The 25,603-nt window shown below is 34.0% G+C and overlaps 1 protein-coding gene across 1 annotated transcript; it reads left to right on the top strand.

Moving 5' to 3' along the window:
• Positions 1 to 18,026: 18,026 nt before the first annotated feature.
• Positions 18,027 to 20,002, top strand: LOC108476119 (S-adenosylmethionine synthase). Its single transcript, XM_017778214.2, has 2 exons — positions 18,027 to 18,394; positions 18,600 to 20,002. The coding sequence occupies exon 2, from the start codon at positions 18,610 to 18,612 to the stop codon at positions 19,789 to 19,791; it is 1,182 nt and encodes a 393-aa protein (XP_017633703.1). The 5' UTR covers positions 18,027 to 18,394; positions 18,600 to 18,609; the 3' UTR covers positions 19,792 to 20,002.
• Positions 20,003 to 25,603: the final 5,601 nt, after the last annotated feature.

Raw genomic sequence — 25,603 nt, 5'->3', positions numbered from 1 at the left:
ATGGAACTAAATAAAAAGTAACACAAATTAAAGTTAGGAGTAATCCATGAATGTATCTATGTGTGTGTTTGTTTATATTAATAAAACCAACTATATGATGAGTTTTGATATTGTAAGTGATATGGTTGTTAGAATTTCCAAAGAGGTATTGGAATGTGACCTGATTCTTAGAGAAAATTAAAACTGCTGTCATTATCTCTCACCAACCCACCATGCCATACCTAAACCAACCTATTCATTGCACAAAAGGTTTTTTTTTTAACCCATGCCTTGGTGCATCATCATTATTATTTAATTTAAAATTATTTTATATTATTAAAAACTTAAAATATATAAATAAAAATAAAAATAAAACCGACATATAAAGTTCATGGAAATTGAAATTGGAATAAAAATTTTATTATTTAGAATGTAAAATAAATAATATTTAATGCATCGTTGATGTATAAGTATTATGCATCATCAATGAATAATAATATATATCATTATTAAATTAAATAAAATTATGGAGAATTTATAAATAAATATTACTAATTTTATTTAAACATAATTAAACATTAAACGTAACTATTATAAAAATATTAACAACACTCAAATTTAGTATATTGAATTTAAGGGTTTAGGATTTTAAGTCTCGAGTACAAAGTTGAGATTCTTGAGTTTAGGGTTTAGGCTTTTAATATTTATTTATAATTAATTATTATTTAAATATGTTTAAACAAAGTTATTAATATTTATTTATAAGTGTTTTACTATTTTTATTATATTTAATGATGAGTCATCATGTTATTATTTACCAATTGTGCAATAAATTTGTGTAGCAATAATGTATTAAATATTTTTGTTTTATAATTTTATTGATCCAAAATTGAACTATTTAAATTAATATAGACAGATTTATTGTTACTGATTTTTTTAAATTACACTAAAAGAATTACAAAACTATCTTATATTCTTAAATTATATTTTCAAAAATGAATATGTGATTTTTATTAATAGTAAAATTAAAAAAACTTCAACCCATTAATAATTCCATATTATGCAAAATGCATGTGATGAAGAAAGGAAATATATATTATATAAAAGGTAAACTATAAAAATAATCATTTTTTGTTTCAGATTATATTTTAGTTACTTATTTTTGAAATGTTACATTTTAGTTACTTATATTATTGTTTTGTTACAAAGTGATCGCTCTACGTTTGAGCTCCGTTACCTCCCTAACGCCAGTCCTACGTGGCAGTCCAAATGAGTTTTAAATGCCAACTTAGATGTCCTACGTGGTAGCCCAAATTAAAATTATTTAATTAAAAATTTATTTCCATCCTAGCAATTGGAAATCCATGTTGGCATTTAAAAGCCATTTGGACTGCCACATAGGAATGTCATTAGGGAGATAACGAAGTTTAATTGTAGAGTAACCACTTCGTAATAAAACGATAACTTAAGTGGCTAAAACGTAGCATTTCAAATATAAATAATTCTTTTTGTAGTTTATCTTATATAAAATTATATTTATAAAAGATATGTTGAATTGAATCAATTATCTTTATGTAACGCCCCAAAATTCTTATTTTGGCTTTTGTGAAAATGTGACACAAATGTGTATTTGCTTCAGTGGTTAAGTGTTCTGGGTGTGTGTGAGGTCCCAAGTTTAAGCCTTAGCTTGGGCAAATTTTGTTTCTTTTGGAAATTAAGCCCTACCTCTATTTAGTGGGCTTATATTTGATTGTCTGTAATTTTATATTAGAATAAGCTTGCTGGTTCAAGTGGTAAGGGGTTGGTGTGTTGGAGGTCTTGTGTTCGAATTTTTGCATTAATAAGGGTGGTATATTTTTGTTTGTTATCTGATAGAATTCTAGTTGTACTGAAAGTTTGAGGAGGTTAAGATAGTGAATTAATGAGAGGAAATCAAGGGATGAGTGGTTTATCCAGAATTTTGTTTTATTTTCATTTTTATTCCTTTTCCAAAATTTTCTCATTCTTCCAATCAACTGACATTAGCTTCTATTTTTCCCTGTCGTTTTCTTTTCCCCTCTTTTCTTCGATTTTGTTTTCTTCTTTACTGCTGTCGTCCCTTTATTCTCAAGATTTCGGTACTCGTGGTGCAACTCTTGTAAATGAATCTAGGACATTTTGTGATTGGTGTTATCTGTATGCGAATTGGAATTATAATCTTCTTTGGTTGGCATTCGAATGAGTAATGTGGGGGTTTAATTCTATATTTTTGTAGAGTAGAAGGAAATGGTAAACAGTGAAGTTGCGTGCTGATAGCCTTTATCGCACTAGGGTCGATCTTTACTTCGGTAAGTTACTTCGCTATTTTGGGTTCAGTTTTAGTTCAATTTTTAGTGACTAATCAAGTGCTTTGTGGGTCAATCTTAGGTGCTGGGTTGCTTGGGAATGATTCTGCATCGAAATAATACCAGGTGTGTACTAGAAATGCAGAAATCGAGCTTTCAGTAAAATTTAAAAAAGGCTACTGTCGACTCCACACGGGCATATGGTCACCCGTACGGTAGGCCGTATGTGTCAACACAGTCATGTGATCGACGAAGGCCAGGCTGTGTATAAGACACGACCGTGTGATGACTAGGGTATGGCCGTGTGGGCCACACGGGCTACGCCAAATTGGGCGTGTGAGCCTGCACAGACGTATGATATCTGGTCCAGGCTATGTGATCCACACGGGTAAGGCCAATCTAGGCGTGTGGGCCTACACGTGCAATCCACACAGGTATGTAGGCCCATTATACTGAAATTTTTTGTAGGGTCGCACGGGTCTTCCTAATCGACTGTGGACCTACCGTAGGGTCGGTAAAGGTTTGCTAAACCTTGAATCTATGTGTTCTGTTAGACTGATGTACTGTTGTGAGCATGCCTATATTTTTTATCTGTTATCAGTTATCTATTTGTAGAAGCATGGTTTATGAGTTAAATCTATATACATGTCTGTTAATGTGATTCTGGTGGGATGATATATATATATATATATATATATATATATATATATATGTTGGAGAAAGTGTTCTGAAAGGTAGATCATGCCTAATATCTGGCAGTACAGCTACATTATATCTGATATGTGTCGAATCGGTACAGCGTTGTGTGTAGGGCTAGGTGGTTGTTTTAAACTCTACATGGTGTGTAGAGATGGTCAGAGATGGTGTGTAGAGGCTGGGTGTAGGATTCTATTATCTGTTTGCATGTCTGTAGCTATATCTGTATCTGAAATGGGCTCTGGCCCGTATCTATAACTGTATCTGTATCTGACATGGGCTCAGGCCCGAATGTGAATCTGTTTGATTTGTTATATTCAGTATGTATACATGTTTAACTCTGATGGGTTACACACTGGGTTTACGTAAACTCACCCCCTTTCTGTTTATACTATACAGGTAATCCACAGTCTTAGGTGATTTAGTGCTGCGGAGTCCCTCGGTAATTACATGTTCGAACTGGTTATAGTTTTAACTAATTTTGTATGTTATGGTTTATTCTGGGTTTGTTTTATGTAATTTGGACTTTATGGACCGCTTTACTCTAAGTTGGGTTGGACTTCGATTTTATGATTTTATAACTACAAAACGTGACATAATTTGAATTTTACCAAAAGTAAGGGTTTTCTAAAAATGTGAACTGTTTTTCTTAAACACGATGATTTTCCTAAGCTTTCGCTAAATCGATATGTTTTAAGGTAAGTCGACTAATAAAATATATGTTTGAAAATTTACGAAAGAAATTAAAAGTTTATATGACTAAGGTTTTTATCGAGATAGCTCCGTTTTCGAAATCCCTTCCATGTGACATCACCAGATTCGGCCATAACGTTTAGGCTGGGTTTGGGGTGTTACATTTAGTGGTATCAGAGTCAAGTTACAAAACTCGGCTGTGGATTTTGGATTTCAAAATTTGATTTTAAATTGGTTTTCAAATTATTTTAGACATCCTAAAGTATGTATGTGGTATACCGAGTCTCCGGCGCCGATCCTGTAAGTATTTCTGATTTTTGATACAAAATTTTAAAAAAGTTATTGATTTTCTACTTGAAAAGACTATAGCTAGTATACTCTGAAACTGTAGTGAAACTGATTGAGACTAAAACTTTCGAAAACAACTCTGAATTTTTTATACTTTATGCATAAAATATCTGTTAATAAATATTGAAACTGATATATAAAATTTTAATGTAGATAAAACTTTTAAGTCACAATGAACGCACGAGGTATTTGTGGACGTGGTATTCGAGGCTGAGAGGTCGTAGGAGGGCTTGAGCTGAGTCCTAATCTCTGAGCAGCATGCCAAATCTGGACACGAGTGAGACACCTGTGTCACTTGCTATTTAGACTAGGTCTCAAAGTCGATCAGCTGGGGACGACACACTGTCCTAAACCATGCTGAGGATTTTAAATAGGGTTGCTGGGCCCAATTCTAGATCTGAGGGTCGAGGGTCGGTAACTGAGCGACTCTAGTCTAATGGAGCTGAATTATTTAATGGTGTCGCAGGAGTCGCCCCTAATGTGGCTGAATATTGGTTTGAGGCCACTGAGAGGATCATGGATAATCTGGACTGTACCTTTGAGCAGAAATTAAAGGGTGCAGTCTCCTTGCTTCGCGACAAAGCATATCAGTGGTGGTTGACAGTTAAGGAGGGCATTCAGCCTGACCGTCTGACTTGAAAGTTTTTTAAGACTACATTTCAGAGCAAATATGTGGTAGCTAGCTATGTTAATGCTCGTAGGCGTGAGTTTCTGAACCTCACATAAAGTGATCAATCTGTGGTCGAATATGAAGCTCAATTTATGAGGCTGAGCCGCTTTGCTTGAGGTATAGTGGTATCAGAGTATGAGTGATGTGTTAGGTTTGAGAACGGCCTAAGAGATAATTTGAGGGTTCTGATAGCTCCGTAAAGGGAGTGTGAGTTCGTGGTTTTGGTAGAGAAGGCAAAGATTGCTGAGGATGTTAAGTGCGCAGAGCACCAAAACAAAGACCGTGAGAGAGGTAAGAACAACAGGGATTCAGAGCCCTCGAATTCTGTACAGAGGCTTAAGAAAAATTTCAGATCTAATGGGCCAGTTAGAGTGGGGGTCCCTGTTTCTTCTGTTGCCCCTGTTGGGTTACAACCGTGCAGTGATTATGGTAGGTGCCATCCGGGCAAGTGTTGGAAGAGTATTGGGGCCTGTTTGAGATGTGGGACTCTTGAGCACCGCATTCGGGAGTGTTCACTGAGAGCTAATCAGGTACAAGCTCCGGCATCAAGTCCCGTACAGTCGCAGAGAGTAGTTCAGCAGCCACCTAAGGGCCGTGGTCAGGCTTGGGGTGGTAATGGTATAGGCTGAGGATAGAGAGTACCAGGAAAATGTGCTGGTTAGATTAAGGTGAGACAGCCTGCTTTGGTTTATGCTATACATCGCCGAGAGGACAGAGATGCTCCTGACATCATCACCGGTACGTTCTTTATATTTGATGTACCTTATTTGGTTTTGATAGATATAGGGTCTACTCACTCATACATAGCTAGCACTGTATCTGGAAACCTGGGGATCTCAGTTGAAAACACTACGAGTAAGGTTGCTATATTGAGTCTATTGGGGCAGTCTGTTCAAGTTAGTGAACTGTATAAGGATGTTCAGTTAGAGGTGCAAGGGGAGATATTTCTAGCTAATTTGATAGAGCTTTTGTTTGGGAAGTTCAACCTGATTTTGGGTATGGACTGGTTGGTGGAGTACCGAGTCAGTTTGCACAGCACATCTAAGAAGGTCGTTCTGAGGACTAAAGATAATGTGGAGATGGTTATGATTGGTGAGCGTCGAGATTATCTGTCATATGTGATCTCCACTATAGTAGTTGAGAAACTGATCCAGAAAGGATATAAGGCGTACTTAGCATATGTAAGTGTTTTAGATTCTGAGGACTCTTCTATTGAGAATATCAGAACAGTAAGAGATTTTTCGGACGTCTTTTCTGAGGAGTTATCGGGTCTACATACCGGTGTCTATCGCTCCCTATCGTATGGCACCGAAAAAGCTTACAGAGCCTAAGGCTCAACTGGAAGAGTTGTTGGACCGTGGTTTCATTCGTTCTAATGTGTCTCCATGGGGAGCACCAGTTCTATTTATTAAGAAGAATGAAACCATGAGGATGTGCATTAATTACCAGTAATTGAATAAGTTAACTGTGAAGAATAAGTATCCACTGTTGATGATAGACGACTTGTTTAATCAGTTCCGAGGGGCTTCTGTGTTCTCTAAGATCGATCTCCATTCAGGGTATCATCAGTTGAGGGTTAAGAAGGTGGATGTGCATAAAACGACATTTAGAACTCGTTATAAACATTACGAGTTCCTAGTTATATCTTCTAGGTTGACGAATGCACTGGCTGTATTCATAGATTTGAGGAATCGAATATTTCAGCCTTATCTAGATCAGTTCATTGTGGTCTTCATCGACGACACTCTGGTTTACTCTAAGACTGAAGAGGAGTATGATAAGCATCTTAGAGTAGTGCTTCAGATTCTGCGTGAGAAACAACTTTATGCTAAGCTAACAAGTGTGAGTTCTAGCTTCGGGAAGTGACTTTTTTGGGGCACGTAGTTTCTGCTGAGGGGATCTGAGTCGATTCCAGTAAGATTGAGGCTATGTTGGATTGGAAACAACCCAAAATTGTATCTGAGATATGTAGCTTTCTGGGTTTGGTGGGTTATTATCGTCGTTTTGTCGAGGGATTCTCCTTGATTACAGCTCCTCTTACTAAGCTTCTACGTAAGGGTGTCCCTTTTGTTTGGACGGGTGCACAGCAAGAGAGCTTTGAGAAGTTCAAGTCTATTCTGACTCAGGCTCCTATTCTGATACAACTTGAATCTGGAAAGGAGTTTGTAGTATACAGTGATGCATCGCATGTTGATTTGGGTTGCGTTCTGATGCAGGATGGTAAGGTTATAGCTTATGCGTCCCGTCAGCTTAAGACACACGAGGGGAACTATCCGACGAATGATCTTGAGTTGGCTGCAGTAGTCTTTGCATTGAAAATCTGGATACATTATCTGTATGGTGAGAGGTGTATCATTTACACCGATCACAAGAGTCTCAAGTACCTCATTACTCAAAAGGAGTTAGACCCTAGACAGCATAGATGTATTGAGCTACTCAAGGATTACGGCTGCATAATAGAGTATCATCCTAGAAAGGATAATGTGGTGGCTGATGCTCTAAGTCGTAGGGTGATGTTTGATTTGAAGGCAATGTTTGCACGCTTTAGTCTATTTGATGATGGGAGTCTGTTGTCTGAGTTGTAAGTTAAGCCGACTTGGATTGAGCAATTTCGAGATAAGCAATTGGGGGATAAGTCACTGGGTTCTCGGTTCCATCAGGTTGAGAGTGGCAACACTTCAAATTTTAGATTGAATAATGAGGGGGTACTCTATTTTCGTGGTCGAATTTGTGTACCAAACGATGAGGATCTAAGGCAGTCTATTACGAGGGAGGCGCATAATAGCCCTTATGCTATGCATCTTGACAGTAATAAGATATATCGCGACCTTCGTGAGTTGTACTGGTGGCCAGGATTGAAGCGTGAGGTTATCGATTTCATTGCTTGCTGTTTGACTTGTCAGTAAGTTAAGGCTGAGCATCAGTTGCCTTCGGGTTTGTTGCAGCCAGTTAATATTCCTTTGTGGAAATTGGTGCGAGTAACGATGGATTTCATTAGTGGGTTGCCCTTGACACCCACTAAGAAGGATTATGTTTGGGTTATCATGGATCGATTGACCAAGTCTGCTCACTTCATTCCAATTTGGATTGATTATTCTCTGCAGAAGTTAGCGAAGTTGTATATCTCTGAGATAGTTAGACTGCATGGGGTTTCAGTATCGATTATTTTTTACAGAGATTCTTGTTTCACGTCTCGATTCTGGAAGAAATTGTATGAAGCTTTGGGTTCAATGTTGGACTTTAATATTGCGTTCCATCCTCGGACCGATGGTCAATCTGAGAGGGTGATTTAGATACTGGATGATATGCTTCGGAGTTGCGTGATTGATTTCTGAAGTAGTTGAGAGGATTATCTGCCTCTAGTTGAGTTCGCCTACAACAACAGTTTCCAACCTAGTATTCAGATGGCACCTTACGAGGCTCTGTATGGTTGTAAGTGTCATACTCCTTTATGTTGGATTGAGATGGGCGAACGTCAAGTTTTGGGTCCTGAATTGGTTTTTGAGACAGAGGATAAGGTTAGGTTGATTCGGGATCGTCTGAAAATGACTTCTGACAAGTAGAAGTCTTATGCAGATATGAGAGACGTGAGATTGAGTATTCTGTAGGGGATTTTTTGTTTCTTAAGATCTTTTCGTGGAAGAAAGTTCTAAGGTTCGGTCGGAAGGGCAAGCTGAGCCCTAGGTTTATTGGACAGTATTAGATTCTAAAGCGTGTGCACTAGTTGCTTATCAGTTGGAGCTACACCCTGAGCTAGACCGTATTCATGTTGTGTTTCAAGTCTTGATGTTGAAGTGGTACCAATCCGATTCATCTCACATAGTTGCCATTGAGGATATTGAGGTTAGGCTAGATTTGACCTTTGAGGAAAGGCCGGTTCAGATTTTGGAACGAGACGCTAAGGTTCTAAGGAGGAAGTCCATTCCTTTAGTAAAGGTTCTGTGGCGGAGTCATAGTACTGAGGAGGCCACTTGGGAACCTGAGGACTCAATGCGACAGTAGTATCCTCATCTGTTCTAATCAGGTAAATTTCGAGGTCAAAATTTCTTTTAGGGGGTAGAGTTGTAACGCCCCAAAATTCTTATTTCAGCTTTTGTGAAAATGTGACACAAGTGTGTATCTGCTTCAGTAGTTAAGTGTGCTGGGTGTGTGTGTGAGGTCCCAAATTCAAGCACTAGCTTAGGCAAATTTTGTTTCTTTTGGAAATTAAGCCCTACCTCTATTTAGTGGGCTTATGTTTGATTGTCTGTAATTTCATATCAAAATGAGCCTGTTGGTTCAAGTGGTAAAGGGGTTGGTATGTTAGAGGTCTTGTATTCGAATCTCTGCGTCGGCAAGAGTGGTATATTTTTTTTCGGTTATCTGATAGAGTTTCAGTTGTACTGAAAGTCTGAGGAGTTTGAGATTACTGATTAGTGGGAGGAAATCAAGGGATAAGTGGTTTATCCAGGATTTTGTTTTATTTTCATTTTTATTCATTTTCCAAAATTTTCTCATTCTTCCAATTAACTGACATTAGCTTCTATTTTTCCCTGCCATTTCTTTTTCCCCATTTTTTTTGTTTTCTTCTTTACTGCTGTCGTAGCCCTTTATTCTCAAGATTTCAGTACTCGTGGTGCGACTTTGGTAAGTGACTCTCGGACATTTTGTGATTGGCGTTATCTATATGAAAATTGGGATTATAATCTTCTTTGGTTGGCATTCGGGTGAGTAATGTGGGGGGTTTAATTCTGTATTTTTGTGGATTAGGAGGAAGTAGTGAACAGTGAAGTCGTATTCTGATAACCTTTATTGCACTAGGGTCGATTTTTACTTCGGTAAGTTACTTGCGCTATTTGGGTTTGGTTTTAGTTCAATTTTTAGTGACTAATCAAGTGCTTTGTGGGTCAATCTTAGGTGTTGGGTTGCTTGGGAATGATTCTGCATCGAAATAGTACCTGGTGTCTACTTGAAACGTAGAAATCGAACTTTCAGTAAAATCTGAAAAAGGCCATTGTCAACGCCACACGGGCATGTGGTCACCCGTGTGGTAGGCTGTGTGCGTCAACACAGTCGTGTGATCGATGAAGGCCAGGCCGTGCGCAGGAGACTACCGTGTGATGACCAGGGTGTGGCCGTGTGAACTACACGGGCTACGCCAAATTGAGCGCGAGGGCCCACACGGGCGTATGATATCTAGTCCATACGGGCAAGGCCAATTTGGGCGTGTGGGCCCACACGTGCAGTCCACAATGGCATGTGGGCCTATTATACTGAAATTTTTTGTAGGGTCACACGGGTCGTCCTAATCGACTGTGGACCTACCATAGGGTTGGTAAAGGTTTACTAAACCCTAAATCTATGTGTTTTGTTAGACTGATGTACTGTTGTGAGCATGCCTATATTTGTTATATATTATTTGTTTGTAGAAGCATGGTTTATGAGTTAAATCTATATGCATGTCTGTTAATGTGATTTAGGTAGGATGATATATATATATATGTTGGAGAAAGTGTTCTGAAAGGTAGATCATGCCTAATATCTGGCAGTACAGCTGCATTATATCTAATATGTGCCGCATCGGTACAGCGTTGTGTGTAGGGCTAGATGGGTGTTTTAAACCCCACATGGTGTGTAGGGATGGTCGGAGATGGTGTGTAGAGGCTGGGGGTAGGATTCTGTTATCTGATTGCATATCTGTAACTATATCTGTATCTGAAATGGGCTCTAGCCCGTATCCATAACTGTATCTGTATCTGACATGGGCTCAGGCCCGAATGTGAATCTGTTTGATTTGTTATATTCTGTATGTATACATGTTTAACTCTGTTGGGTTACACACTGAGTTTACGTAAACTCATCCCCTTTTTTATTTATACTGTACAGGTAATCCACAGTCTTAGGCGATTCGGTGCTGCGGAGTCCCTCAGTGATCACATGTTTGAACTGGTTATAGTTTTAACTAATTTTGTATGTTATGGTTTATTCTGGGTTTGTTTTATGTAATTTGGACTTTATGGTCTGCTTTACTCTAAGTTGGGTTGGACTGCGATTTTATGATTTTATAACTACAAAATGTGACATAACTCGAATTTTACCAAAAGCACGGGTTTTCTAAAAATGTGAACTGTTTTTCTTAAACACGATGGTTTTCCTAAGCTTCCGCTAAATTGATATGTTTTAAGGTAAGTCGACTAATAAAATGTATGTTTGAAAATTTAAGAAAGAAGTTAAAGATTTATATGACTAAGGTTTTTAATGAGATAGCTCCGTTTTCGAAATCCCTTCTATGTGACATCGCTAGATTCGGCCATAACGTTTAGGCCAGGTTTAGGGTGCTATAATTTAAGTTATTATAATTAGTGCTTTTTTTTATATAAAAAAATCATAAAAGATAAAATGGTGCTGTAATAATATATAATTTTAAAATATGATATTGAAGTCATTTTCAAATTGGCTAGTAAGATGAAGAAAAGTGTATCGTTGAGTTTGAATTCAAAGTGGGGTTGGTATAATAGTAACTAGATTTTGACGCATGTGAAATGCATTCTTCAAATTAAAATCAAATTTCTCAAGTCAAAAAATTAAACTTTAAAATAAAATAATGGGAAGTAAATATTTAATAATTTGTTGTTAAATAAAATATATAAGTTGCATAATTTTAAATATATATTCTCACATATTTTATAATAAATATATTTTATTCATTTTGTAAACTTATTGTGTTGTTTATTTAATTTACGACGCTAATTGATAAATTGAAAAAATACTCATACACTAGAATCTACATCCTTCTAACAACAATGTCATTGAAAGTTTAAGTACTTAATTTAAGTTAAAAATTTATTCGATATATTACTTAAAATTAATTATCGACTATAACTAAATTGTTTGATAAATATTGATTTTAAATTGTAAAATTGTTATGAATATCTTATTAAGTAGATGTTCATCATTATTAAGATAAAGTTTTAATGTACTTTAAATTCTAATAGTTATCGAATTAAATCTCTACTTCTTTAATATTTCTTATGCATATAAATAGAGACTCGATGAAAATTGTAATCATTCATTTTGATCAATAAAGTACATTCTATATTACTTTCATGTTTTCTTTGTTCTTTATTCTCCCCATTTCTTTTTATTTTATAACACGTTATCAGCACGATCTTACTCAAAGTGATAGTTCATTTTATTGATGATCAAATTTATCCTTCATGATTTTTAATATTTTTTACGGACAAGATGCAAAATTTTTACAGGAAGTTTTTTTATTTAATGTTTCATATCTGATTATTATTTTTCATTCTTCTTTCATTATACATTATCATTGTTTTAATTAACTTATTTTACTTTTTGTTCTTAAGGATGGTGAAAGATTTGATGTCATTATCTATATGAAATCGAGAAGTAAGATTCACTCTCAAAGTTTGTTTTTGATATTTGCTTGGGGATGATCTCTTTCTCTTTATTACAAAGATATTTATAATCACTACTTCTCATCCATGGAAACGTAAGTTAATTTAATCAACTTATTTTGAAATTTGATTTGATTTCTATTAAAAATTAAATTTATATAATTCACTATTTGTATATCTATGAATTTATAAAACCTTTCACGCATTTAGTTATTGGGATTTTTATGTGGAGATAAATATTTTTAATAGAATTGATTAGTTTAATTTTGATTTTGATTAAGATATATGATTATTGCGAATGTGAGTAAAAATACTTGTCATGAACTTTGGGATATTCACCAGTCTATGATAATTTCATATCATTGTAAAATTTGAGATGAAATTATGTCATAAGAGGTAGAGGTTAAAAAATGTTTATGTTTAAACTTTTATAGCTATAAAATTATTTTAATTTGACATTATAATTTTCTGTATTTTGTTGTGGTATGATATATAATATATATTATCTAACCATAATGATTTCTTAATGACATGAATTTATTATTTGCTACTTTTAATATATGTTTTATTTATACCTATTCATTTTATTTTATATGAATAAATAAAATTTATTTAAAATAAATTAAGCATTCATTAAGGTTATACAATAAAATGATTATATGCTCTAAAGAGCTAATATTGCATCAAACGTAAAAAGCTCTTTAAGACCCTATATTTTAGCTCCTTATGATGCAAAATTTTATAAAATATAATATTGTTTTTCAGATAAAAAGATATATGTTGAATAAAACCTTCATGTGTTTTACATTAAAACTATATATATAAATAACATGAGATACTCACGTATTTGTATTATATATATTCCCCAAAGGAATACATTACACTATATGATTGAAATATCTAATGTGCTCTGCAGTAGCAATATTGTGAAAATCACTTTAACAATATTTTTAAACGATCTAATAACTTCTAATGGCTAAGCAAAATAATAAGTTACTAATGAAAAACTATGAAATTCTTCCCACTAGTTTTGCTTTATTCCCTGAAGTGAATGTAGCAGTACGTTATAATTATGAAAAAAATGAAAATATATAGATCATAATTGTTGTTGCAATTGAGAATGTTATTGGAGACTAATCGTGACAACATGAATAGATAGATTTTGATTTGAAATCCACGCATGTTTTGCAATAGTGATTATAAAATAAAGAATCAATGGAGGCATTTAGAAATTTATCCTACTAGATTTATTGCATTCCCTGAAGTGAATGCAAACATAAAGAAAATAAAAGATATAATAATGGACCACTAAAAGTGGGAACATAGTAATAAATTAGAGAACAATGAGAGTTCTCAAGATAACTCTTCAAAGGGTAAAGATAATTTATGTTATCAATGTGATATGAAAGATTACTGACCACATATGTGGCATATGCCTAAATATTTTGTTTCATTAATATTTTGTTTCTATTAATATTCTTTAATGAATGATATGAGAATGTAGTAATAAATTCTATTATTATAGATAGAAAGTATTTATCTTATTTGGTACTAAAACAAACAAATATTATTCCAATATTTGATAGTACAAAATTAGTCGAAAGCTCTATAAGAGTTAATATATTAATATATTGTGATGGTTAATCCATTGGTTTTAAAAGATATTTATAATGGATCTTATATTGAGATTGTGAATGAGGAAAATATTATATTTTATATGAATCACTATTTCTATAAATATCTATTTTGAAAAGATGAAAAGAGAGGATTGTGTTATTAATTTATATTTATTTTATAATCTCTGTGATCTTCATTTGTCATCATCCTTGTTAAGGGGTTAGAAGTAAAATATTTGATTGTGAAAGATCTATTTATGAGTAATAAAATATGATAATTCTATCTAAAGCTCGTTACGGTTAGATGCATCTGAAGTTGCAAATTTATTTATTTTAGATATTTGAAGATTTTAGCATATTCCTTGAAGTGAATATTGCATATAATTGTTTGAAAATTTTATTTATTTTGTTGACTTAGTGACATTATAATATTCACATTGATTTAGACATTTCCAGTAGTAAATGTCACAATAGCACTTATATGTGGATACAAAGTAAAAGGAATGATAGTAAAATTATTAATTTGTTACAATCTAGTACAATTGAAACACATGTTAAAGTAAACCAGAAGTTTATTGATACAAATGTATTTACTATTTGGCGTGACCAATTAGACCATACTGGATCATATATGATGCGAAAATTAATTAAAAATTCATATGGACATTCATTAAAGAACTAGAAAATTCTTTATTTTAAAGAATTATCATTTGTTACTTGTTCTCAATAAAAATTGGTTCTTAGAAATTCATTGGCTAAAGTTGAGATTTAATGTCTTGCATTTCTGAAATGAATATGGGTCCATTCATTCACCATGTGGATGGTTTTGATATTATATGATTTTGGTAGATGCATCTATAAAATAATCACATGCGTTATCAACTCGCAACCTGTCGTTTGAGAGATTGTTTATTTAAATAATTAATTTCAGATTATGCAACTAAAACAATTCATCTTGCTAATGTTGGTGAGTTTACATCCCAACTTTTCAATGATTATTGCATGTCAATTGGGATAAAAGTTGAACATCTTGTAGCTCATGTTCACACACAAAATGATTTAGCTAAATTATTTATTAAATGCCTCCAACTAATAACTAAATCATTACTTATGAGAACAAAACTTTCTATTTCAGCATGAGATTGTATTGATTTACATGTTGTATGCATCAAGCCAATAAATTATAAATACTCCTCATTACAATTGATTTTTAGTTAAGAGCTAAACATTTCCTATCTTACAATTTTTTAGATGTGCAGTATATGTTCCTACTGCTTCACCACAATGCACAAAGATGGGTCATTATAAGAGATTGAGAATCTTTATTTATATGAGTCTCTTTATAATATTTTTGAGCTATTAATTCGATATTTAGTTATGACAAGAGTTGTCAGTTTTCCCAACATTAGGGGGAGAGAATAAAAAGCTGGGTTAATAAAGTACTTGAAATGAATTATCAATGTCTAAGATCCTTTTATAAAGCAATGTGAACCAGAAGTTCAACAGATAATTCATTTTACAAATCAACTGCCATATTCATTAAATCTCACATACCAGCTGAAAATGCTCCAATATGAATTGATGTCCTAATAGGGTAAACTATTAATGCAAAAGAAAGTAATCCATGCATGAAGCGTGGAAGATCAGTCAGTTTTAAAAATAAAAATACTCGTAAAAGTAAAAGAGTAAACATTCAAGATGGTCATATAATGGAGGCGGGAGTTCTAGAAGAGACTCAAGACATAACTAATAAGTAAAACTCCAGAAGAGATTCAGGTACCTGAAACTGAATTTTAAAATAATGAAATAAGATATCTCGATAAGTTATATCAATTCGAGAAAATGTGGAACCGAATAATAAAAATGGTTGAAAATGATTTTGCTTGTAATATTATTATTGAAATAATGAAATAAAAGAAGGATCTAGAATAAATCTATTGAGAAATATAGATATGAAATAAATTGATCAAAATAGAAAGACGCAACTTAAGTATAATTAAATTCGTGGAGTTTTTGGACCAGTAGTCAAAATATCTAAAGGTATAAAGCCAATGAGGGTGCAATTGAAGTAGTTTTGCAAAAAGCGGAATAAAAATATGAAGTATTTCGCTAAGTCTTGGCATTGATTATGAAAAGGTATAATATTCTTTTTTGGTTGATGCAATAACCTTTAGGTATATTATTTTGACAATTCATAAAAGATTTAACTTGCGTCTAATAGTTATTATTACAACTTTTTATGAATCACTATATAGTAAAGTTTATATTAAAATCCTTGAAGGATTTAGGATGCTAGAAGCATATTGAAATCCTCGAGAAATTGTTCATTTATATGAATTGAAATAATTTGAACATATGTGGTAAATTTAACTTAGTGAATAGTAGTTGAAGGAGGATTACAAAATGATCCAAAATATCTATTTGTGTTTTTATAAAATAATCATGATTAAAGTTTGTTATAATTATTGTTGAATCTCTTGAAGAGATCAAATTATATATCCCCAAATTTCCTTCACTCATGACTTCTAAAAAAATGATAATATAAAGGCTTAGCAAATACATTCAAATAATCATTTGAAAAACTAGTATTCAAGATTGAATACGTAGAATATGAGAAAATATGTGATGTTTTCATGAGGGGAAGTAAATCCGCATTGCACTCTTTTTCCCTTAATCGAGGTTTTGTCCCATTGGGTTTTCCTGGTAAGGTTTTTAACGAGACAGCATATTATGCGTATCATAGATTGTGTACTCTTTTTCCTTCATTAGGTTTATATCCCACAGTGTTTATTCTAATAAGATTTTAACAAGACGTATTATCTATCAATGGACATCCAAAGGGGAGTATTATGAATATCTTATTAAGTAGATGCCCATCATGATTAAGAGAAAGTTTTAATATACTTTAAATTCTAATAGTTATTAGAATTAGATCTCTACTTCCTTTATACTTCTTATGCCTATAAATAGAGACTCGATAAAGATTGTAATCATCCTTTTGATCAATAAAGTACATTCTCTATTACTTTCATATTTTTTTGTTCTTTATTCTCCTCATCTCTCTTTATTTTATAACAAAATTATATTTTACATTTTATCCTTAATTTTCAAACATTTTATCTTATTTTAAATAAAAATCAAATTTCGAAAGTAAATTTTTATAGGATAATATAATATTACTACAAAATAAAATTGAATTAATTGAAAATATTTTTCATTAAGTGATAAATAGCTCTTATCTACTTATCATTTTCACACTTTTATAGAAAAATTCTATTGGATTGTTTTTATTTTGTTATTACCAAACATGTGTAAAAAATAAATCATTCAAAATATTAAATTTCAATTGATTTAATTTTTTCACAAATGCCAATTGAGTCTTAACTCGATTGGCATGAACATTATTGCTAATGTAAGAGGGTGTGGATTTGAGTGCGTTAAAGTGCATTATCTTCCTATTTATGGGTTGAGGAGAAGTTATAAGTAGTTCTAAACATTGTGTCAAAAAGAGTAAATATGATCAAAACTTATAATGAAATTGTTCAAAAAATTTTCCCACTTGTTATCAAATAAAGCCTAATTCAAAATTTTTTCAATATAATATACAAATGATTATGTTACAAATGAATATTTGTTGAATCTGTTGACAAAAAAGTTTAATATCTCTTAAATAATATTTCAAGTTCAAGACATGTAAATAGATAAAATAATATTAAAATAATTTAGGTTACATAACTCGATTTAACACAATAGGATATAGGGTGAAGCTAAAAAATTTTTGAGACTGAAATTAAATTATATATTTTTATAATAATAAAATATAATTTTATTATTTTAAAATTTTATAAATTTTAAAAGGTTAAATAAAATTTTATATTTTTTAAATTAGAAAGAAGGTAAATAAAAATTTTCTATTTTTTGAAGCGAGAGCCTACCAACCCCTGTTAGGATCCTTTTAGTAAAAAAAAAGAGAAAGGAAGTCAAAGATACAACAATGGACAGGCTGGGTGTTGGTTTGTGAGATTTGCATTTGGGAATTGGAATTAAAGCCTATACCCCCGAAGTTTTAAACCGCGTTGGTCTCATTGATTGTGTAAGATATTTTTTCACATCAGATATTATTATTAATTGATGTTTAGGTGTAGGAAAATTATCCGACAGACTGTTAGTGGACTGTAAAAATGAGGTATATGTTTGATGAAGACGGTGGTTAATTTTTTACTTTCATTTCTTACCCTCTTTAAAGTTAAAAAGGTAATGGTTTATACTATAAATAAAACACTTAATTGAATTGATTTAACCGGCGATCTTTTTGTCCCTAACTTTAACCATAATGAAAATCATTTTTCTGGAAAGATTAAAAAATCTCACCCACCGACACCGACTCACCACCTCCTTTTCAGCAATCCGAATAGATCGACAACACGTGCTTGATTCTCAGAAACGCGTTCTGGGGCTTCATCTCAGCCGTCAGATTGAAATTTCCACCCAACACCTCGATGAATCTAGCCTCAATCTCGTTTCCAGGGGGCTGCCAACTTCGGTTTCTCTTACATTTCCCCTCCCTATATATGCACTTTCTCCCCCACCTTGCCTATTTGCCTTACACCCCATCTCTCCTCTCATACTTCACTCTAACATTCCCTTCGAGGTTTTAGGAAAACAGCAGAGGTACCCAACGCTCCTCCTTTTTCTGTTTTAGTTCACTTCTTGTGATATTGGTATTAGTTTTTGTATGTGGGTCATTTCGTACTTCATGTTTTGCATATGAAATGCTATAAATCTTTGCTATTTCTGCTTTTGAGTTGCAGATCTGCTTGTCTTTTTAGCGTGTTTCTTTAGTGGAATAAAGGATTTATTGAATTGGGTTTTGCAGAAATTAAGGAATGGAGACCTTCCTATTTACCTCGGAGTCTGTGAACGAGGGACATCCCGACAAGCTATGTGATCAGATCTCTGATGCAGTCCTCGATGCCTGTTTGGCACAGGATCCTGAGAGCAAGGTGGCTTGCGAGACCTGCAGCAAGACAAACATGGTGATGGTGTTTGGTGAGATCACGACCAAAGCCAACGTAGACTACGAGAAGATCGTGCGTGACACCTGCCGTGGCATCGGTTTCACATCTGACGATGTGGGTCTGGATGCTGACAACTGCAAAGTGCTGGTTAACATAGAGCAACAAAGCCCTGATATTGCCCAAGGTGTCCATGGCCATCTCAGTAAGCGTCCCGAGGAAATCGGTGCTGGTGACCAGGGCCATATGTTTGGTTACGCCACAGATGAAACCCCTGAATTGATGCCTTTGACGCATGTTTTGGCAACCAGGCTTGGTGCTCGCCTCACTGAAGTTCGCAAGAACGGAACTTGCCCTTGGCTCAGGCCTGATGGCAAGACTCAAGTCACCGTCGAGTATTACAACGATAAGGGTGCCATGGTGCCTGTTCGTGTCCACACCGTGCTCATCTCCACTCAACATGACGAGACCGTGACTAACGATGAGATAGCTGCTGATTTGAAGGAGCATGTCATCAAGCCGGTTATACCCGAGAAGTACCTTGATGAGAAAACCATTTTCCACCTTAACCCGTCAGGCCGTTTCGTCATTGGAGGTCCCCATGGTGATGCTGGTCTCACTGGTCGCAAGATTATCATTGATACTTATGGAGGATGGGGTGCTCATGGTGGTGGGGCTTTCTCTGGTAAAGATCCTACCAAGGTGGATAGAAGCGGGGCTTACATTGTGAGGCAGGCTGCAAAGAGCATTGTTGCTAATGGACTAGCTAGGAGGTGCATCGTGCAAGTCTCCTACGCCATTGGTGTACCTGAACCATTGTCTGTATTTGTGGACACTTACGGTACTGGAAAGATCCAAGACAAGGAAATTCTCAAGATTGTGAAGGAGACCTTTGACTTCAGACCAGGAATGATTGCCATCAATCTTGATCTTAAGAGAGGGGGCAATAGCAGGTTCTTGAAGACTGCTGCGTATGGTCATTTTGGTCGGGATGACCAAGATTTCACTTGGGAGGTTGTCAAGCCACTCAAGTGGGACAAGGTCCAGGCTTAATTGGAGCTTCATCACATTGGTTCTATGTCTGATTTATTTGATCTGCTGTCTGCTACCATATGAGGCTGCTTTTCTTACAATTTCCTTTAATTTCTTTTTTGGGTTTGAAATTTGATTAAAATTTATATTTATGCATATGAATGATATGAGCGATAATGAATGTTATTATTATTACAATTTGAAAGATAATAACAGAAAGTGAATTAAAGCATTTTTCTTTGTCTTAATGGGTAGCATTTCTTTTGGAAGTAACTTGGAAATGGGTATTAGGCATTTATGATGGTGTAAATTTCAGCAGCATTAGCCTTTGGATGGATAAATGCTGCCAGTTGTTCATGTGAACTGTGTCGGTGGGATTTGTTCGGTGTGCGAAGGAAGGAATCATAAAAGTAGATGTGCGTCCTTTTTTGGTACCATACCCCCACCACATGGAATTGAAAGCTCAACCCAATCTAGGCAAAACAAGCATTGACATGGATTAGATTAAAATGAAAATTAAAAATTTGTTATATTCTTTTTGTCTAGTTGGATCTTCCGGTACAACTAGCCCTCCCTTTCTGCGGTTAAAGCCTTAGAGGTAATAATTTCGGGGGCCTTTTTAACAGTAATAATATAAAATAAATAATTATATATTAAATTGGTTTGTCAATTAAATTATATATTAAAATGATATACTAAAGGTTGTAGGAGTGATGTATAGGCGGTATGATTTTTTTTTCTTGAAAATTATTTCTTTAATGTTTTAAAAAAACAGTTTTATATTAGTGGTATTTTATTAGTAGGTGACACCACAAAAAAATACAGGTTTCGAGTTTTAACGCAGTATTAAATAAGCAACATAGGACAAGGAGAGTTGGTGCCATTTTACTGGTGGCACTAGTCACACCTCTCTGATAGATAGCATTGGTGCTAGCGGCACGTCCCCTCCGTCAGTTGCGCAATGCATTGCAAATGCAATGTTAAATCCAATCGAAGCATGGAAAGAAAAAGGGAGGAGTAGATGGGGGACCATAATTATAAGGTTCTCGTTGTAGAGAAGATTCGGCAGAGGAAAGAATAAAATAAAGGAAAGGAATGAGAAGAAAGAGAGAAAAAAGAGAAAATGTATGTTTGTTAATAATTAACTTTTTTAATTTAAAGGGATTAGTATTTTTTAAATAAAAAGAATTAATTATTTTTATGTTGTTTTTATTTATTGTAAAATTTTTTGGTTAGTAATTATTATAAATTGTTTGTGTTTAGTTTAGTGTTTTATTGTGATTTTTATGAATGTAATTTTTAAAAATTATTTTAAAGTTATTTTGTTAGTAGTTTATGATTAGGTTATAAATTGTTTGTGTTTAGTTTAGTGTTTATTGTGATTTTTATGAATGTAATATTTTTTTCTTTTTTAAATTATTTTAAAGTTATTTTGTTAGTAATTTATGATTAGGTTATAAATTATTTGTATTTAGTTTAGTGTTTATTATGATTTCTTATGAATGTAAATTTTTTGTTTGTTTTTAAAATTATTTTAAAGTTATTTTTGTTAGTAATTTATGATTAGGTTATAAAATGTTTGTATTTAGTTTAGTGTTTATTGTGATTTTGTATGAATTTAAATTTTTTAATTTTTTTAAAGTTATTTTGTTAGTAATTTATGATTAGGTTATAAATTATTTGTTTAGTTTAATGTGTATTGTGATTTGTTATAATGTAATTTTAATTTTTTTATTTATTTGATAATTTTTAATTTATTGAAATGTTGATTAAATTTATTTTATATAATTTTATAGGTTGTTTGTAAGAAATTAAAGCATGTATGTTTCTATTTATTTTTGTTGATTTGTATGTTTTTTATGTTTAGATAATTTATGTTTATTTTAATTATATTATTATTGTAAACTAACATAATTTTTAAGTAGGTAAAATGAGAATTTATTATATTTTTATTGTAATTATATTATTATTGTACTATATTTATCGTATTATTTCTTGTATGTATAATATTAATGTTTTTGATAATTATTAAAATAGACCCTCTAGAAATTAATTATCGAAATTTGTTATTCTCAACAAATTGTTAAGGTGTCTCAGTTTTGTATTTTAATATTGTTTCTTCTATTATTAGGATAAAAAGGCTCAAATCCAAATTATTTACCTACCGTACTGTGTTTTTTTGCAACAACCTAATTGATTTTTTTTTAATTGCAGATTTGCAACAAATGAGTTCTTTGATTAATAATGATGATCACATATCAAATACTATTAATGAGATGGTAATAAAATTGTTATTTGTTACGTCATTTACGGAATTAAATTAGGTTATATTAACTATTTCCCTAATTTAATAATCTCAGGGCCCGTAACGCGCATTGAGGGGTCATGTGAATGGTGTAGATTATCTGTCGGATGAACGCCTCATGCCACACTTGAAGTTAGCCGGATTCAGATCAACGACATTGATCTAGACCTTTGATTTGCGATACAACTTAATATTTGCTTTAGTAAAGCGATGGCGCCCGGAGACCCACACATTTCATTTGCCATATGGGGAATACACTATCACTCTGCAGGATGTTGCACTACAACTTGGGCTCCCCATTAACAGGAATGCGGTCACGGGCGTAAGTTCGATATCTAGGCTGGCAGCCCTTTGCTATAACTTGGATGCTCGCCCAGTGAGGGGAAATTTATGAGTTTAAGGTTTTCATGGATAAAAGCTAATTTCGAGCATTTATTGAGTACTGCCACTGAATGGAAGGTAATGTACGCTGTTCAAGCTTACATTATGCACATTATAGAGGGTGTACTCATGCCGAATGCAAACAACAACAAGGTCCATTTGATGTACTTGCCTCTATTATCTGATTTGCATAATATCCGTTTGTACAGTTGGGGGTCTGTAGTGTTAGTTATGTTGTATCGCAAACTTTGTCGGACGTCAAATCTTTCTGCCATGAACATAGGTGGATGCCTCATATTGTTGCAGTCTTGGACGCTTTACCGTATGCCATTCTTGGCATCGATTAGTCACCAATCATATGTATTTTCACTCGTGAATAGGTGATGAATTTTTACTCATTATAACAATTATTTGACATTTTTTTTGGATGATATTATTCTAACAATTTGTTTATGTAGTTGGAGTACTAATTCGGGTATCAGGAGATCATACACGGTTTTGATATACCATTTGATGATTGAGAATCATGCTGGAGAGGGAGTAAGTTTTTCCAATATTCATAATATTTTATTATTTTATCTTACTCGACCTGCGTTAATATAACCATGTTATTAATTGTACAGTTTATCTAGATGTCCTATTCTATCTTAGAAATTATGGCGGTTATTCCCTCATCTGTCCATGTCCACTCAGACTTATAGTGCATTAATGCACCCATTATCTATTTCTAATCAGTGAAGTGGTATCACATGGATTGAGTACTCTGGCAGTTTGGTTACAAATAGTATATCTCGACATTGCCAGTACAGTTGGGGGACATTTACAGGATTAACAAGAGGGGGAACCATTGAACTGATTGGGCAGTAGTGCATGAATAATATATTGCAGTTTGGAACAATAGGTTGGGGCGGATACCTCAGATGGATCGTCCTTTGGATCTGTAGCCCTTGTTAAAGTACATACATTGATATTTTGAGATGGGAAAATCTTCTTTATTTGGTGGGCAGTTGATGATTGTCCCTCCGCATATCACATGACTTGGGCAACCCTCCCATCCCCTTCCACATCTGCCTCCTGCACCCAAGCCAGAGCTACACTCTGGAGATAGTTCTTATCATCTAGACTTGGGTGTGATGATAACTTCTCGGGCTCGTTAAGCTACGAATATCATTTAGAGTTTGATATCTTCAGCCCACTACCACCGCATTACTGGCGTTTGAGGCATATGATTTTTCTTTTATGTTTCACACACCCCCACGTGCGGGTGAAGAGAACGTTGATTGCCACAATCATCCGCAACGTAAACGTCGACCTCCACAAAAATATACCCCTATGACCACACCATCAAATAATTAATTTTATGAGTTTTTACAATTTAAATAGTCAAGTTTGTATTTATTTAATTCTACAAAATATAAATGCAAAAATATAAACTTTGTAATTCAAATTAGATTAATTGCAACAAACTTTAGACAAAATTTGTATTTATTTAATTGAGATTTATTGCAACATTAAAACTTGAAAAAAAATTGTAATTTAAATTAGATTAATTTCAACATTAAAACGAGGAACAAACTTTATAATATAAATTAGATATATTGGAGTACATTAGTTCAATTCCTACCCAATCGAGATGATTGTCCAATATGGTAATTTCAGTGTGGGCATTTACTCTAATTATGACCAGTTAATCTGCATATGTCGCAAAGCTTCCCGTCGGATTTCTTCCTAATGTCTATTTCATTATGGATTTTGGATGATTGTGCATGACCTTTCGGATTCTTACGCAACCCTTTATCCGGGGCAAGCTCGAAAGTCGTCGGAGGTACCTCCTATGTGGACAGGTCAGGCAGGATGGGGAACTCGTTCTCCCAAACATGCAACGTCCGCTCGAGAGTGTACACCTCATCGATAAATTATTCAACATTGAGTGAGACTTTAGCGCAAGCTGCCATAACATACGCACATGGATAATGAAGTGTCTGAAACCTCTTGCAATTGCATTGTCTGTTTTAGAGATCAACTCCGTAAGACGTAGGTGGTATGCTGGGTCAACGACCGATAGTCTCCATAACTCAAAACGTTTCAAGAAGTCATGAATATACTTCTACATTTATCGACCTCGCCATCCAACAGTTTACAACCATTGTATCCCTGACATTTTCGACAAACACATGTCTCGTCTCCATCTGGTTAACTTGTTGCTGCCTCATTCTTAGCATCAAGGTAGCCAACCTGTAGAATGTAGCTGAGAACACAGATAAAATCAGAAGATGTCGTGTTTTCATCAACACGGAGTTAACCCACTCTGCCAAGTTGGTGGTCATATGACCATAGTGAAAGCCCTCATCGAAACTTTGTGCCTATTGTCACGGCTCCATCGTACCCAACCACTGTCGGAAATGTGTGTTCATTTCACCCCCCATGTCACTTTCAATTCAAGTCATCTTTTGCCAAAAAATGTGTGGTTTTAGCTCGTACGTTGTGTATGTATTAAGAAAAGATAAGTTCCAATCTCGCCTTAAAACATTAAAATGTATATTGAAAAGATAAAGTCATCCTTCACCCATTCTCACAACTTGTCTCCACCAGTCTATATTCTTATAATCTCAGTGAAAGTTAACTGCGATGTGCTGGATGCAATAAACGGATCTCTATGATACACCGGAATGCCTAATGGCTGTAATTAATCCTTTCTCTTTATTGGAGATGATGCAAATATTATTGTTATTAATAACATACCTCCGAAGGCTTGTCAGGAAGAATTCCAATGATTTTATGTTCTCTTTATCCAAAATGGAAAACACTATCAGGAGCAGGTTCTTATTCCCATCTTGAGCAACCCCAAGAAGCAATATCTGTATATATTTACTGTATAACCAGGTCCCATCTACTTGTACAAATAACTTGAAAAGGGGAAATGCGCACATGTATGGATCAAACGTCCAGAACATTTGTTAGAACATTCATTGAAAAATTCTTTTTCCCGGTTGTAATTAGTCATCCGGGTCGTAATAAGGCCATGTCTACAACTCAATTACAGTCTCTGGTACGTACTCTCGCATAGTGGTTATCCATCCCTATAGCTCATTGTACGATGTATCGAAATCTCTGTACAATTGCTCCATTTCCATATGTTTAGCTATT

This window comes from Gossypium arboreum, chromosome 3 (genome assembly GCF_025698485.1).
Source record: "Gossypium arboreum isolate Shixiya-1 chromosome 3, ASM2569848v2, whole genome shotgun sequence".
NCBI lineage: Eukaryota > Viridiplantae > Streptophyta > Magnoliopsida > Malvales > Malvaceae > Gossypium > Gossypium arboreum.
Note: the sequence above shows the minus strand (reverse complement) of the source record. Positions and strands in the feature narration are given on the sequence as shown.